At 46.0% G+C, this 16,741-nt stretch overlaps 1 protein-coding gene across 1 annotated transcript in view; it reads right to left on the minus strand.

Moving 5' to 3' along the window:
- Window positions 1-15,917, minus strand: part of ACSBG2 (acyl-CoA synthetase bubblegum family member 2) — a 37,414-nt gene extending 21,497 nt beyond the window's left edge. The window contains 6 exon segments of the mRNA XM_012436431.2: window positions 1,771-1,920; window positions 5,151-5,231; window positions 6,182-6,302; window positions 11,410-11,498; window positions 15,770-15,841; window positions 15,843-15,917. Coding sequence (XP_012291854.2) covers window positions 1,771-1,920; window positions 5,151-5,231; window positions 6,182-6,302; window positions 11,410-11,498; window positions 15,770-15,841; window positions 15,843-15,917 — 588 coding nt within the window.
- Window positions 15,918-16,741: the final 824 nt, after the last annotated feature.

A 16,741-nucleotide genomic window follows, 5' to 3' on the forward strand; every position in this document is an offset into this window, starting at 1 on the left:
AAAGTTAGCCAGGCCTGGTAGTGGGTGCCTGTAATCCTTACTGCTTGGGAGAATCCCTTAAACCCAGGAGGTGGACATTGCAATGAGCCGAGACAGCACCACTGCACTTCAGCCTGGATGACAGAGCAAGACTCGTCTAAAAAAAAAAAAAGGTCTAGCATCCAAAATATAAGGAACTTAAATCAACAAGAAAAAAAAAAATCCTGAAAAGCGGGCAGTCTTGCTCCAGGGTTTATGCTTATAACCTTTGTGCTAGGAGAATGTCTTACTATACATGCAGCCACCAGGAGCATAAATACTAACCAGCATAGAGGGGAATATCCTGTCCAATCAGATTTCTTTCATTCATTCATTTCCCAAAAGTGGATTGAGTCCTCCTGCCCACCAGGCACTGCAGTTACAGTAGTAAATAAGTAAGATAGACAACCTCTGACCTCAAGGAGCTGATGTTTCTGATAAACAAATGAGCACATAATATGTCAGTGTCAAAAAGTAGCCAAATGGAAATTAGGTAGTAATGGGATGGTTTATTGTTTGCTATTTCAAACATGGAAGTTAGGGAGGGCTTCACTGAGGAAGTGACACTGAGCAGAGACCCACCAGAAGGAGGTGAGGGAACAAGCTGTGTGGCTAACTAGGGGAAAATACCTTCCCACAGAGCTCATGCAAAGACCTTGAGGTAGGACTGTGTCTGGCGTGTTGGAGGAACAGTGAGGAGGACCGTGTGGCTAGAACAGAGTGATGTAAGGGAAGAGAGGGAGGAGAGGAGAGGAGGAAGGAGCTAGGGTTTGTGGGGCCTTATGGGCCTCAGGAGGACTTGGGCTTTTACCTGGAGGGAGGTGGGAGCCAAGGAGGGCTGTGGACAGAGGAGGAATGGGACCTGACTCTGGTGCTCACAGGTGCCCTCTGGTAGCTGTAGAAAGGACAGACTGGGGAGTGAGGGTGGGAGTTGAATGGGAGGTGGGTAACAGGATGGGGTGGAAGCAACAACACAGGTACAGGGAGTGATGATGGGGACTGGACCAGAAATAATATTTTTCTATATCATGTATCATACAGTTGAGTCCCAGATCATCTTGTTATAAGGGCTTCTGTAATGTCTGAACTTTTAATTTTTACTCCAATGGTTTATTGCCAGACTTGAAGCCTGCTTTCCTTGTTGTTATAGTAAAATGTATGCATCAAATTTTACAGGAAGCCAAAATCCCATCTCTAAAAACAATTTAAAAAATAGGCCAGGTGCAGTGGCTCATGCCTGTAATTCCAGCACTTTGGGAGGCCAACCCAGGTGGATCACCTGGGGTCAGGAGTTTGAGCCAGCCTGGTCAACATGGTGAAACCCCATCTCTACCCAAAATACAAAAAGTTAGTCAGGTGTGGTGGCACTGGCTTGTAGTCCCAGTTACTCAGGAGGCTGAGGCACAAGAACTGCTTGAACTCAGGAGGCAGGGGTGGGCGGACAGAGTGAGACTCCGTCACACACACACACACACACACACACACTTCCTTACTCACACAAAGGAACCATCATTGTCTGTCGGGTGCATACCCTGCCAGATATTTTTCTGCTTTTGACCTGACCAGCATTCCTTGCTCTCAGTGGCTGCACTCTGCTGCCCCCTAGTGAAGCAACTACACTACTCTCTATCCCCTAGTGGCGAAGGAGCCACTGCGTGCTAGACCCTGGAATGCCATCCATGCCGCCCCTGGAAGCCAAGAAGAGAAACAGCCCAAAGGCCACCACTCCAGAGCAAAGACACTTTGGCATACGTTGTCATGACTGAGCATCACTCCCTTGGGCATGCCTGTGGTCCCCGAAGTGTAGATGAGCATGGCACACTGATTCGCCTTCTGGCTCTGGATGACCTGCTCCAGTTGGGTGTCAGGGATGCTTCCACCAAGTTCCATGAAATCATCCCACTGTGGACAGAAAAGACAAGCGGAAGATGAGAAGGCAGCCAGGAATCCTCTTCCCCAGCCAGACCTCATCCTATCAGCTTTTCCTAAAGAATAATTCTCAGCAGGCGGAAGAGCTTAGGATGTACCAGTCCTGGCACCTCTTACAAAAGTCCCAAGATATTTGCTTCCAGTTCTGCCACCAAGCCACTTAAGCTCCCTGTGCCTCAGTTTCCTCATTTGTAAAATGGGAATGATGTCAGGATGCAACTCCTTGGGCTGTTCTAAGCAGTAAAAGTTAATATATGCAAAGTGCTGGGAACAGTAGTTGGCAGGTGGTAAGTGCTCTACAGAGTTAGGTATTATTTGCTTGCTGCCTTCCCAAATTCCACTCCCCACCCTAGCTTCTTAGTCACCAATTGGATGGGGCTAACCCCACCCACAGATCCAGAAGTCAACCCTAATTGGTTTAAACTAGAGTATTCTTTTTTTTAAATTAATTAATTTTATTTATTTTTTCTTTCTATTTTAAAAAATATATATTTTATTGTGTTTTAGGTTTGGGGGTACATGTGAAGAACATGCAAGATTGTTACATAGGTACATACATGGCAATGTGGTTTGCTGCCTTCCTCCCCATCACCTATATTTGACATTTCTCCCCATGTTATCCCTCCCCAACTCCCCACCCCCCACTGTCCCTCCCTAGTTCCCGCCCCCACAGACCCCAGTGTGTGATGCTCCCCTCCCTGTGTCCATGTGTTCTCATTGTTCAACACCTGCCTATGAGTGAGAACATGCGGTGTTTGACTTTCTGTTCTTGTGTCGTTTTGCTGAGAATGATGGTTTCCAGGTTCATCCATGTCCCTACAAAGGACACGAACTCATCGTTTTTTATGGCTGCATAGTATTCCATGATGTATATGTGCCACATTTTCCCTGTCCAGTCTATCATCGATGGGCATTTGGGTTGGTTCCAAGTCTTTGCTATTGTAAACAGTGCCTCAATGAATATTCGTGTGCATGTGTCCTTATAATAGAACCATTTATAATCCTTTGGGTATATACCCAGTAATGGGATTGCTGGGTCAAATGGAATTTCTATTTCTAGGTCCTTGAGGAATCGCCACACTGTCTTCCACATGGTTGAACTAATTTACACTCCCACCAACAGTGTAAAAGTGTTCCTATTTCTCCACATCCTCTCCAGCATCTGTTGTCTCCAGATTTTTTAATGATAGCCATTCTAACTGGTATGAGATGGTATCTCAATGTAGTTTTGATTTGCATTTCTCTAATGACCAGTGACGATGAGCATTTTTTCATATGTTTGTTGGCCTCATATATGTCTTCTTTTGTAAAATGTCTGTTCATATCCTTTGCACACTTTTGAATGGGCTTGTTTGTTTTTTTCTTGTAAATCTGTTTTAGTTCTTTGTAGATTCTGGATATTAGCCCTTTGTTAGATGGGTAGATTGCAAAATTTTTTTCCCATTCTGTTCGTTGACGATTCACTCTAATGACTGTTTCTTTTGCTGTGCAGAAGCTCTGGAGTTTAGTTAGGTCCCATTTGTCTATTTTGGCTTTTGTTGCCAATGCTTTTGGTGTTTTAGTCATGAAGTCCTTGCCTATGCCTATGTCCTGAATGGTTTTGCCTAGGTTTTCTTCTAGGGTTTTTATGGTGTTAGGTCTTATGTTTAAGTCTTTAATCCATCTGGAGTTAATTTTAGTGTAAGGTGTCAGGAAGGGGTCCAGTTTCTGCTTTCTGCATTTGGCTAGCCAGCTTTCCCAACACCATTTATTAAACAGGGAATCCTTTCCCCATTGCTTGTTTTTGTGAGGTTTGTCAAAGATCAGATGGTTGTAGATGTGTGATGTTGCCTCCGAGGCCTCTGTTCTGTTCCATTGGTCTATATCTCTGTTTTGGTACCAGTATCATGCCTAAACTAGAGTATTCTATCTGCCTGGGTTATGGTGATTGGATCAAGTCTGGACATGTGACCTCCAGTGGTCCAATCACAATGAAGATGAAGACTTTACCTGGGAATTCTGAGACACAGACTGTGGATGTGAATGAGTCAAGATGTAGCTCTAGGAGCTGCTGAACCATCTCAGGACTATGCAAGAAAGCAAGGCTGCAGAGGCAAGAAATTGAGAAAGTAAAATAGACCCTGGGCACATTCTTTGAGCCCCTGGTTCCAGCCATGCCTGAAATCCACACCCTGAACTGTAGTTGCATGGTCTAACAAATTATCCTTTTTTTTGCTTAAGCCATTTGGGGTCAGACTTTTGTCACTTGCGACCAAAGGCACCCTTATTGATAATCAATACATTGCCTCACTCTGGCAGATGAGGAAGTTGAGGCTCAGGGGTGGCAGATTACTTGCCCAAGGCAGATTACTTAAGGCAAGTGAAGAGAGGAACTAGCGTTCAAACCCAAGGTCTGACTCCAGAGCCTATGCTCTTGACTATGATAGAATTCCGTGCCTCAAAGTGAACTCTTGGGTTGTATCGACTGAGTATCACATGGGATCTGAAGAAATTCTACCACTGAACCCCCAACAAGGCTCTGGATGAGGGCAATGCACTGCCTTAAAGATGGAGGCACCTCGGCTGGGCGCAGTGGCTCATGCCTGTAATCCCAGCACTTTGGAAGGCCGAGGTGGGCGGTTCACAAGGTCAGGAGTTCGAGATCAACCTGGCCAGCCTGCTGAAACCCCGTCTCTACTAAAAATAAAAAAATTAGCTGGGCATGGTGGTGGGCGCCTGTAGTCCCAGCTACTCAGGAGGCTGAGGCAGGAGAATCGCTTGAACCAGGGAGTTGGAGGTTGCAGTGAGCCGAGATCACACCACTGTACTCCCTTTGCAAAGCCCAGCTTACTACATTTGGGAAGGCCCACCTACATCCCTTTCCAAAGCCCCACCCACTTCCCTAGCCAGGCCCCGCCCCCTCTCTTTGCTCACCTCCCACTTTCTTTGAAAGGCCACACACACTTCCCTTGTAAGGCCTCACCCGCTCCCTCAGCTCACCTTTCACATCCTTTGAAAGGTCACACCCGCTTCCCTCACAAGGCCCCACCCACTTCCTTTCCTCACCTTTTACTTCTCTTCAGAGTCCCCACCTACTTCCTTTGAGAATACCCACCCTTGCCAGGTCCCACCCCCTCCCTCTGCTCACCTTCCACTACCTTAGGCCACGCCCACTTTCTTGCAAGGCCCCGCCCTCCCCTTTCCCCTGTGTGCATCTCCCACACAGAGTACAAATTGTTGCTGTTCTCCACTGGCAGTCTGTACTGGATGATCGCTTTTAGGGACTCCAGCCTGCTCTGTGGAATCTGAAAGAAAGTTCCCTGTGGGCCTCATGTCAACCCAGCCCTGGGAAAGACTAAAGCTGGGTTGGGTATCCTAAGCTCTCTCCAGCAACTCCAGCCCGCCCCCACTTTTTTTTTTTTCCCCTGAGACACCATCTTGCTCTGTCACCCAGGCTGGAGTGCAGTGGCACAATGTGGGCTCACTGCAACGTCCGCCTCCCAGGTTTAAGCCATTCTCCCGCCTCAGCCTCCTGAGTAATTGGGATTACAGGCATGTGCCACTATGCCAGCTAATTTTGTATTTTTAGTAGAGACGAGTTTTCACCATGTTAGCCAGGACGGTCTCGATCTCTTGACCTCGTGATCCACCCGCGTCGGCCTCCCAAAGTGCTGGGATTACAGGTGTGAGCCACCACACCCAGCCATTTTGTGGGTTTGGTAGAGATGGAGTTTCAGTTGGCCAAGCTGGTCTCAAACTCCTGACCTCAGGTGATCTGCCTGCCGTGGCCTCCCAAAAGTATTGGGATTACAGGCATGAGCCACTACACCCAGCCCAAAACATGTTTTAAAAGTTAGCCCAATGTGGTGGTACATGCTTATGTAGTCCCAGCTACTGAGAGGGCTGAGGTGGAAGGATCAGTTGAGACCAGGAGTTGAAGGCTACAGTGAGCTGTGATCACGACATTGCACTCCAGGCTGGGGAACAGAGGGAGACCCTGTCTCAAAATTTTAAAAAAAGGAGACTGAGTATTAAACTAAGTTAATATAAATTGGAAATCAAACTCCTCCACTTCACTCTGCTCCTCCAAAGATCAGCTTCACCACGTATACTAATGAAGCCATGGAGGACTCTTGCTGACCCGATGCATGGCCCTATCTTATCATTAGAATCTACCTGGGAAAAAAAGACACCTGCCCAGAGCCCTGAGGTCCCCCTGGCTGGCTTTTGCAGGCAGTGCTGGGTAAGGGTTTACCGAAAGGATTTTCTGTAACTGTTGATCATTCTCAACCAGCAAGATGTTCACTTTGGCATCAGTGATGGCATATTGACAAGCCTCGGCAGAGTTGGTGGCATAAATACCAACACAAAGGCCCCTGGGAAAAGAAAACACATGTGTATGTGCATCCACACACACCTTAAAGGCAGAATGGTCTGGAAGGTCAAGAGAGAGGAAAGGTTTGTAGGCAAGTTCTTAAGTTTGCAACCACAGCGCCAGCTTCCCTTCTTCCCTAACTTAACAACCATGAAGACAATAAGAGTGACAGCTACTGTGATGTCATTATGACAACAGATATTGGAACACTTATAACACCCCATTTTACAGATGAGAAAAGCAAGGGTCCAGCAGTGAAGTCACTCATTCAAGATTACACAGTAAGTAGGTGTTAGACCTGGGATCTGAACCCCTCACTCAGCCCCAGTTCCCATCATTCACAGCAGGTGGCATTGTCTTGTGCTTTTAATTTGCATTTCCCAGTGGCTAATGACATTGAGCCTTTTGGCTACTTCCCTTTGTGGCATTTCTTTTGCCCCTTTCGATTTTTTCTTTTTGTCTTATATTACTGAGTTACAGAATTTCTTTATATATCTTAGATACCAGTCCTTGGTCAGATTCGAGTTTTACGAATATTTTCTCCAAGTATGCAGTTTGCCTTTCCTTTCTCTCTCCCTGTCTTCCTTCTTTCCTTCCTTCTTTCTTTCTTTCTCTTTCTCTTTCTTTCTTTTTCTTTCTTTCTCTTTCTTTCCTTCTTTATCTTTCTTTCCTTCCTTTCTTCTCTTTCTTATCTTTCTCTCTCCTTCCTTCCCTCCCTCTCTCCTTCCCTCCTTCTCTCCCTCCCTCCCTCTCTCTCTGTCTCTCTCCCTTTCTTTGTTTCTCTCTCTCCCTTCTTTCCTTCCTTTCTTTTTTTTCTTTCTTTCTTTCCTTCTTTCTTTCTACAGGGTCTAGCTCTGTCACTCAGGCTAGGGTGCAGTGGCGCAATCTCAGCTCACTGCAACCTCCATCTCTTAGACTCAACTGATTCTCCTACCTCAGCCTCCTGAGTAGCTGGGATTATAGTCATGCACCACCACACCTGGCTAATTTTTGTATTTTTTGTAGAGAATGGGTTTCACCATGTTGCCCGGGCTGGTCTTGGACTCCTGGCCTCCAGTGATTCACCCATCCCTACCTCGCAAAGTGCTGGGATTCCAGGCTTGAGTCACCCGCACTCGGCAACTGTTCCTCTTGTTGGTGTCTTTTAATAAGCAGGAGTTTTTAATGCTAATAAATTCCTATTTGGCAACCTTTTCTCTTATGCCTTTTGCTCTTGTATCCTGTCTAAGAAATCTTTGGCTACCCACATACTGTGAAACCATTCTGTGATTTCCTTTTTCTAGAAGCTTTAGAATTTAATTTGTATGATTTCGTCTGTAATCCATCTCAATTTAATTTTTCAATATGATGTGAGGTAGGGATCAGGGCTGATCTATTTTTCCATACAAATATCCAGTTGGTCCAGCACCACTGGATTACTCTGGTGCCTTTGTTGGAAGCCACTGACCATGTACGCATGGAGCTATTTCTGGGCTTCCTGCTCCGTTGACCTAGTTGTGCTTTTCATATGGCAGAGAATGAGGCACGTTACAATTATTTGAGATGGTTACTCATAACCATTTTTAGGCACATACTATTTGCTAAGCACTGTGCTAAGGGCTTATGAAGCATCATCTTACTGAATCTTCATAACAGCTCCATGAGGCATGGAGGTGTGTTGCTTTCCTGCTCATTCATACAGAACACAAAATAGCAGACGACCCAAGATTTGAACTTGGGTCTAATGTGACACCAGAGCCCAATCACTGCATGACACTGTCTTGCCATTCAGTCCTAATATGGAGACATATCTCTTTATTAAAATTTATTCTGGGCCAAGCACAATGGCTCATGCCTGTAATCCCAGCACTTTGGGAGGCCAAGGCAGGTGGATCACCTGAGGTCAGGAGTTTGAGACCAGCCTGGGCAACATGGATAAATCCCGTCTCTACCAAAAGTACTAAATTTAGCTGGCCATGGTGGTGCATGCCACTAGTCCCAGCTACTCGGGAGTCCAAGGCAGGAGAATCACTTGAACCCAGGAGGTAGAAGTTGTGGTGAGCTGAGATCACACCACTGCACTGCAGCCTGGGCAACAGAGTGAGACTCTGTCTCAAAAAAACATATATATATTTCAACTCACTGTAAGACGGGTAATATATGCTCATAAAAATTTGGAAAATAGAATATAACATATTAGGGTGTTCTTAGTCTCGATGATGAGATTTAACTAATGTTAATATTTCTTTTTAGTCACCACCCTCAATTTCTTTTTTTTTTCCTTTTTTCTCTTTTCTCTCTCTCTCTTTTTTTTTTTTTTTAGAGACAGGGTCTCTCTGTTGCCCAGGCTGAAGTGCAGTAGTGTGATCATAGTTCACTGCAGTCTCGATTTCTTGGGCTCAAGCCATCCTCCCACCTCTGCCTCCCAAGTAGTTGGAACTGCAGGCACACACCACCACACCTGGCTAATTTTAAAAACTTTTTTTTTTTTGGTGACAGAATCTTGCTATGTTGCCCAGGCTGGTCTTGAACTCCTGGGTTAAGGTGATCCTCCCACCTCAGCCTCCTGAAGTGCTGGGATTACAGGCGTGAATCACTGCACCCAGCCCCTCAATTTTGTCATGGCTGTGGCTGCTGCCGCTGTTGTTATTATTGTTATTATTAATCTTGAGTTGAACAAACTTGAGCTCAGATCTCAGGGTCTTTATCCAATCACAGCATGATTCTGGGGAAGCCGCTTAACCCCTATTGGTCCCAGATTATCATCACCATCATTATTAGTGGAGATCATGATGGCGCCCACTTCAAAGGGCTACCATAAGCAGTCAATATCATATAGTAAGAGTGACCAGCAATAATTGGTATATTAATAGTTGGTATTTTAAATTTTAAATGTAGTTGTAACCATACAGTGTATAAAGATTTGAATACCTGCCTTGTCACCTCTGACATAAAAACAATGTTTAAAATGTGCTCTTCAGAGCCATCATTTCTAAATATTACCCAGAATTCCATCCAGAAGGCATTTCATGGTTTAATCCCCAGCTGTGGGACACTTACGTTGTTCCCGACTTTTTGCCATCACTAACAACACTTCTAAGAAGCATCTTTGTGCATGAGCCAAAATACATTCATGTTTTGGTTTTGTTTCTTTAAGTAAAATTCCCAAAGGTAGAATTACCAGCTCAAAAAGAAATCAGTATTTTAGGCTGGGCGTGGTGGCTCACGCCTATAATCCCAGCACTTTGGGAGGCTGAGGCAGGTGGATCATGAGGTCAGGAGTTCGAGACCAGCCTGGCCAACATGGTGAAACTCCCTCTTTACTAAAATACAAAAAATTAGCCAGGCATGGTGGTGTGCACCTGCGGCAGGAGAATTGCTTGAACCCGGGAGGTGGAGGTTGCAGTGAGCCGAGATCACGCCACTGCACTTCCACCTGGAGACAGAGTGAGACTCCTTATCAAAAAAAAAAAAAAGAAATGAGTATTTTATTTTTACCTTTTTTTTTCATGATAACAGCCTGGGCAACTTAGCAAGACCCATCTGTACCAAAAAAAAATTAGCTGGGCGTGGTGCCATGTGCTCATAGTCAGTTACTCTGGAGGCTGAGGTGGGAGGATGTCTTGAGCCCAGAACTTTAAGACTGCAGTGAGCGATGATTGCGCCACTGCACTACAGCCTGGGTGACAGAGTGAGACCCTGTCTCACAAAAACCCCAAAGCAAACAGAATAACCCCACTGGTAAGGTAGCATCTCGACTGGATTATCATCATTTATTTAAAGACTGAGTAATCTGGTAAACCAGACCCCAGAGGTGAACAAAACACAGTGAATGCCATGAGAGGTTAATGTCGGGATATCCCAGCCCCTCCCTCACTCCCAGGTAATATAACTAGAGGAATTCCCTCTTTTATTTGTGTGTGTGTGTGTGTGTGTGTGTGTGTGTGTGCATGCATGTGTGTAAGAGCTGGGTTTTGGGGTTGTTGTTTTTGAGACAGAGTCTTTCTCTGTTGCCCAGGCTGGAGTGCAGTGGCATGATCTCGGCTCACTGCAATCTCCACCTCCTGGGTTCAAGCAATTCTCCTGCCTCAGCCTCCCAAGTAGCAAGGATTACAGGCACCCGCTACCACACCCAGCTAATTTTTGTATTTTTTTTAGTAGAGGTGGGGGGTTTTGCCATGTTGACCAGGCTGGTGTCGAACTCCTGATCTCAGGTGATTTGCCCCGCTTCAGCCTCCCAAAGTGCCGGAATTACAGGCGTGAGCCACCATGCTCAGCTGTTTCATGGGTTTAAAAAACAATTTTTTAATTTATTTTTATTTTTAGAGCAGGCTGCTGGCCCTGCTGCCACTGGCTGTGTGAGTTTCAGTTTCCTCATCTGTAAATCGGGAATGATAGGACCCACTTCACACTGCTGTCCTGAGGTTTTACGGGATCATACGCATGGAGCACAGTGCTTCGGCACATAATCAGAAACCTCTAAATGCTATCTGTGATTATTACTTTGTCTGCGAGAAGTTATTCAGCTGCAGAAAATCGAGAGGTCTTGCAGCCATAAAAAAGGATGAGTTCATGTGCAGGGACATGGATGAAACTGGAAACCATCATTCTTAGCAAACTGACACAAGAACAGAAAACCAAACACCGCATGTTCTCACTTGTAAGTGGGTGTTAAACAATGAGAACACAGACACAGGGAGGGGAACATGACACACCGGGGACTAGCGGGTGGGGGGCTAGCGGAGGAATAGCAGGGGGTGGAGGGATTGGGCAGGGATAGCATTAGGAGAAGTACCCAATGTAGATGACAGGGTGATGAATGCAGCAGACCACCACCATGGCACGTGTATACCTATGTAACAAACCTGCACGATCTGCACATGTACCCCAGAACTTAAAGTATAAGAAAAAGAAAGAAAGAAAATCGAGAGGTCTTAGACCACTGGTCTGATGGGTTTTATTGCGTATGACCCGTGATCAGAATGATTTGTTCGTGTGTCTGTCCTGCCTGCTAACCAGGACGTCCATCGAAAATTCCTGTTCGCATCTCACACCGAACAAGCCCAGGGGTCCCAGGCCCAGAGTAGCAGCTCCTTAACCCTCACCGTGAACCAGGCCAATGACCTTACCCAGCTAGGATGGCGCCGAGAGCAGTGATAAACCACTCCGCAGAGTTAAACCCCAGGATGCCCACTCCGTGGAAATGCCCCAAGCCCAGCTGAGAAGGAAAAAACAAACAGAAAAACAAAACATAAACCCGGAGACCTCAGATCATGAGGACATGTGACGATAGAGTCAAATGTAGTCACGTGGAGGCCGGGCGCAGTGGCTCATGCCTGTAATCCCAGTACTTGGGGAGGTTGAGGTGGGAGAATTGCTTGAGGCCGGAAGTTCGACACCAGTCTGGACAGCAAAGTGAGACCCCCCTGTCTTTACAAAGAAGTAGAAAAGTTTGCAGGGCATGGTGGTGCCCACCTGTCGTCCTGGATACTTGGGAGTCGGGGGCAGGAGGAGCTCTTGAGCCCTAGAGTTCGAGGCTGCAGTGAGCTGTGATTGCTCCACCGCACTCCATCCTGGGCAACAGAGAGAGACCCTGTTTCAAACCTCAACAAAACAAAAATAGCCACACAGGGTGGGAGACAGTGTTGAGCCTAAACTCTGGGGTGTAATATTTTTAATTTTTGTGACTATGGGAGGTTTGTTTACCTTCCTCTATATAACACACCATGTATTATTTTTATTTTTATGTTTTGCATTATTTTATTTATTGTGGTAAAATACATATAACATGGAATTTACCATTTTCGCCTGTCGCCCAGGCTGGAGTGCAATGGCTCGAACTCAGCTCACTGCAACCTCCACCTCCCAGGTTCAAGGGATTCTCCTGCCTCAGCCTCCTGAGTAGTTAGGATTACGGGCACCCACCACCATGCCCGGCTAATTTTTGTATTTTTAGTAGAGACAGCATTTCACCATGTTGGCCAGGCTGGTCTCGAACTCCTGACCTCAAGCAATCCTCCCACCTCGACCTCCCAAAGTGCTCACACCTATAATCCACCACACCCAGCCCGTTTTCACCATGTTTAAGAGTGCAGTTCAGTGACACTAAGGACATTCACATGGTTGTACAAGCATCTCCACCATTCATCTCCAGAACTTCCTCCTCTTCCTAAACTGAAACTGTTTGTAAACACTCACTCCCAGCCAGGCGAAGTGGCTCACGCCTGTCATTCCAGCACTTTGGGGGGCTGAGGTGGGCGGATCACGAGGTCACGAGATCGAGACCATCCCAGCTAACATGGCAACCCCCATCTCTACTAAAAATACAAAAAATTAGCTGGGCATGGTGGCACGTGCCTGTAGTCTCTGCTACTCAGGAAGCTGAGGCAGAAGAATCGCTTGAACTGGGGAGGCAGAGGTTGCAGTAAGCCAAGACTGCACCACTGCACTCCAGCCTGGGTGACAGAGCAAGGCTCCGTCTCAAAAAAACAAAAAACACTCCCTATCATCCCCTTCCCCAGCGCCTGGCACCTCCCATTCCACTTTCTGTCTCTGTGAATCTAATGACTCTAAGGACCTCCTAGGAGTGAAATCACACAGGATTTGTCCTTTTGTGTCTGGCTTACTTCACTGAGTGTGATGTTCTCAGGGTTCATCCATGTTGTAGCGTGTGTCAGAATTTCCTTCCTTTTTGTGGCTGAATCAGTTTCCCTCCTATGGGTGGACTACATGGTGTTCATCCATTCTTCCACTGATGGATACACAGGTTGCTCCCACCCTCTGGCTCTTGTGAATAACGCTGCTATGAACCCGAGTCTACAAATAACTCTTCATGTCCCTGGCTTTCATTTTTTTTGTTGTTGTTAAAACCCAGAAGCAGGATTGCTGAATCATACAGTAATTCTCTGTTTACATTTTTTTTAAAGAAACTGCTAGACTGTTTTCCTCAGTGGCAGCACCATTGTACATTCCCACCAGCATTGCTCAAGGATTCCAGCTTTTCCATATCCTCCCCAACAAGTGTTGTGTTTTGCTATTTTTTAAATCATAGCTATCTTGAAGGGTGTTAATTTATTTTTATTTTTAATGAAAGTACTCAAGGAGTGATATCAGATAGTCATGATAAGTTGCACAGGTAGGTTGGGGGCAGTGGCTCATGCCTGTAATCCCAGCACTTTGGGAGGCCAAGGCGGGCAGATCACCTGAGGTCAGGAGTTCTAGACCAGCTTGGGCAACATGGTAAAACCCCATCTATTAGCCGGGCGTCGTGGCAGGCACCTGTAATCCCAGCTACTCAGGAGGCTGAGGCAGGAGAATCTCTTGAACCCGCGAGGCAGAGGTTGCAGTGAGACGAGATGGCGCCACTGCATTCCAGCCTGGGTGACAGAGCGAGACACTGTCTCAAAAAAAAAGAAAAAAAGTTGCACATGTAAAGGTACAGGCTTGTCGTGAATGTGGTTGAGAATGAACCAGGAAACTCAGAAACAAAAGTGACCATCTTTAGGGGAAAACTCGCTCTTTGTCCCGGGTGCCGCCAGCCAACGCTGTTGGCTCTTTTAGTCATACAGAATCAAGGCTGGCAATGATCTGCTGTTCTTGGGGAAAAGGGACCATTTGGAAGGTGTCTGCCTGCTGGTGCTTCAGAATGAGATGCCAAGTATTTCAGTGACCAAAGGACTGTCTTCACCATGGACAGAGTGTGTTTTTATTAATGCATAGTTAGACTGATTAATTTCTACTTGGGTCTCCAAGGTGTTTTTCCTTGTTTCTTTGTTTGGAGATGGAGTCTCCCCCAGGCTGGAGTGTGATGGCACGATCTCAGCTCACTGTAACCTCCGCCTCCCTGGTTCAAGTGATTCTTCTGCCTCAGCCTTCGGAGTAGCTGGGACTACAGGCGTGCGCCACCATGCCTGGCTAATTTTTTGTTTGTTTGTTTCTTTCTTTGTTTTGAGACAGAGTCTAGCTCTGTTACCGAGGCTGGAGTGCAGTGGCTCAATTGCAGCTCACTGCAACCTCCACCTCCTGGGTTCAAGCAATTCTTCCTGCCTCAGCCTCCCAAGTAGCTGAGGTTACAGGCACCCACCCCCACACCCAGCTATTTTTTTTGTATTTTTTAGTAGAGACAGGGTTTTGCCATGTTGGCCAGGCTGGTCTGGAACTCCTGACCTCGGGTGATCCACCCACCTCAGCCTCTCAAAGTGCTGGGATTGCAGGTGTGAGCCACCACACTCAGCCAAATTTTTGTATTTTTAGTATAGATGGGGTTTCACCATGTAGTCCAGGCTGGCCTGGAACTCCTGACCTCAGGTGAACCACCTGCCTTGGCCTCTCAAAGTGCTGGGATTATAGGCCTGAGCCACCATGCTCGGCCAAGTCTCCGAGGTTTAGGGGAGGAGGGGGACCTTTAACTGCATGGAACTAAGAACATGGTAAAGGAGACAGTCTCTCAGGAGAGATGAACTAGCTATACAACCACATGGTATGAGGGTGGGGCCGCCAAGAAGAAACCCAGCCCAAGCACATGCTTCTCTTTTTTTTTTTAACACATGGTCTCACTCTGTTATCCAGGCTGGAGTGCAGTGGTGCAATCACCTGTCACTACAGCCTTCACCTCCCAGGCTCAAGTGATCCTCCCACCCCACCCTCCTGACAGCTGAGACTACAGGCATGTGCCGCCGCACCTGGTTAATTTTTGTACTTTTTGTAGAGACTGGGGTCTCACTATGTTGCCCAGGTTGGTCTTGAACTCCTGGGCTCAGTGATCCTCCTGCCTCAGTCTCCCAAAGCACTAGGATTATAGTTATGAGCCACTGTCCCCAGCCTTGTTCACTCTTTCTTTTGCATCATTTATTCTAGGGGGGCCTGGTAACCATGCTGTGAGGACACTGAAGCAATTCTGTGAAGGCCATGGAATGAGGAACTGAGACTTCCTGCCAATAACCAACCATCTAGGTAAGTAAGCTTGGCAGTGAAGCCTCCAGCCCCAGTTGAGCCTTCAGATGAGATAGCCCCAGCTGATAGCTTGGCTGCAACCTCATGAGAGATCTGGAGCCGGAACCACCCAATTTCAAAGTAGCTCCTGAATTCTCAACCCACAGAAACTGTGAGATGATAAATGTTTGTCATTTCAAGTCACTATGTTTTGGGATCATTTGTTATGCAGCAGTAACTAACTAATACATAGAGATAGTATGTTAAGGGACAAATGAAAGATGGAGAACCATGGGTGTGTAAAAATTTGCATATATAAAAATCATATTTTATATATATACATAATTTATTTTCCAAAAAACATACAAAAAATTGGCAATGGTGCTGTTTCCATGGAGAGGAACTGGGTGGCTGAGGCTCATGAATCAGAGGGAAATTTTTCACTAGTTAACCTTTGTATCTTTTGGTGTCCTGTGAATTTTGTACCACATGTATGTGTGTGTATTACCTATTCAGAATGAATGGTTGAACAAAGGAGAATGAATGAATGAATCTTACTTTGATCAAAGATTTCGCAGCCTTCCAACAAGCCTCGTTGTACTGGTTGACATTCAGAATTTCCCATTTTTTTACTGTTCTTGAATGTGAGGGCTGGATATGTTCCAAATCGGTTGACTGACTCGCGAAAAAATTCAGGGATGATCATGGCCTGGTCCGTGTTTGCACAGCCTCAGAAGGACTTCTCCATCCTGGCAGGTAGTCCACAGCCTGGGAGTTACTGCAAACAATCACCAGACTTGGGAGGCAAATGTTTTTATTTCTTTAATAACTTTGGAGGGGTGGGAGTTACTGGTGTCTTTTTGGATCTAAGGTGCTGAGAGTTGAATTAATCCCCTTTTAGGGTGAAGTTATGTGGTGAACAGTGGCAAGTCAAGCTTCCTTTCTCTTTATTTTTTCATTTCCCCTGCAAATTTTTAATAAGTCGAAATGGATTGTATAGCAAACACTCTCTTACCCAACACCTAAATTTTACAACCGCAAGCATTTTACTGTGTTTCTTTTATCACACATCTATCCTGCTTTCTTATGTTCAACTTCCTTCCTTCTTCCTTCCTTCTTCCTTCCTTCCTTCTTCCTTCCTTCCTTCCTTCTTCCTTCCTTCCTCTTCCTTCCTTCCTTCCTTTCTTCTTTCTTTCTTTTGATACAGTCTTGCTCTGTCAGCAGGCTGGAGTGCAGTGGCACAATCATAGCTCATTGCAACTTTGACCTCCTAGGCTCAAGCCATCCTCCCACCTCAGCCTCCCAAATAATCGAGAGCACCATGCCTAGCTAATTTATTTTTTAATGTTTTGTAGAGATGGGGTTTTACTGTGTTTCCGAGGCTGATCTCAAACTCCTAGGCTCAAACAATCCTCCTGCCTCAGTTTCTCAAAGTACTGGGATTATAGGCATGAGCCACCACACCCGGCCCCATCTTATTATTATTATTATGATTATAATTTTTTTTGAGATGAAGTCTCACTCTGTTGC

This window comes from Aotus nancymaae, unplaced genomic scaffold (genome assembly GCF_030222135.1).
Source record: "Aotus nancymaae isolate 86718 unplaced genomic scaffold, 86718_ANA_hifiasm-v0.15.2.pri h1tg000028l, whole genome shotgun sequence".
In the NCBI taxonomy this organism is placed as follows: domain Eukaryota; kingdom Metazoa; phylum Chordata; class Mammalia; order Primates; family Aotidae; genus Aotus; species Aotus nancymaae.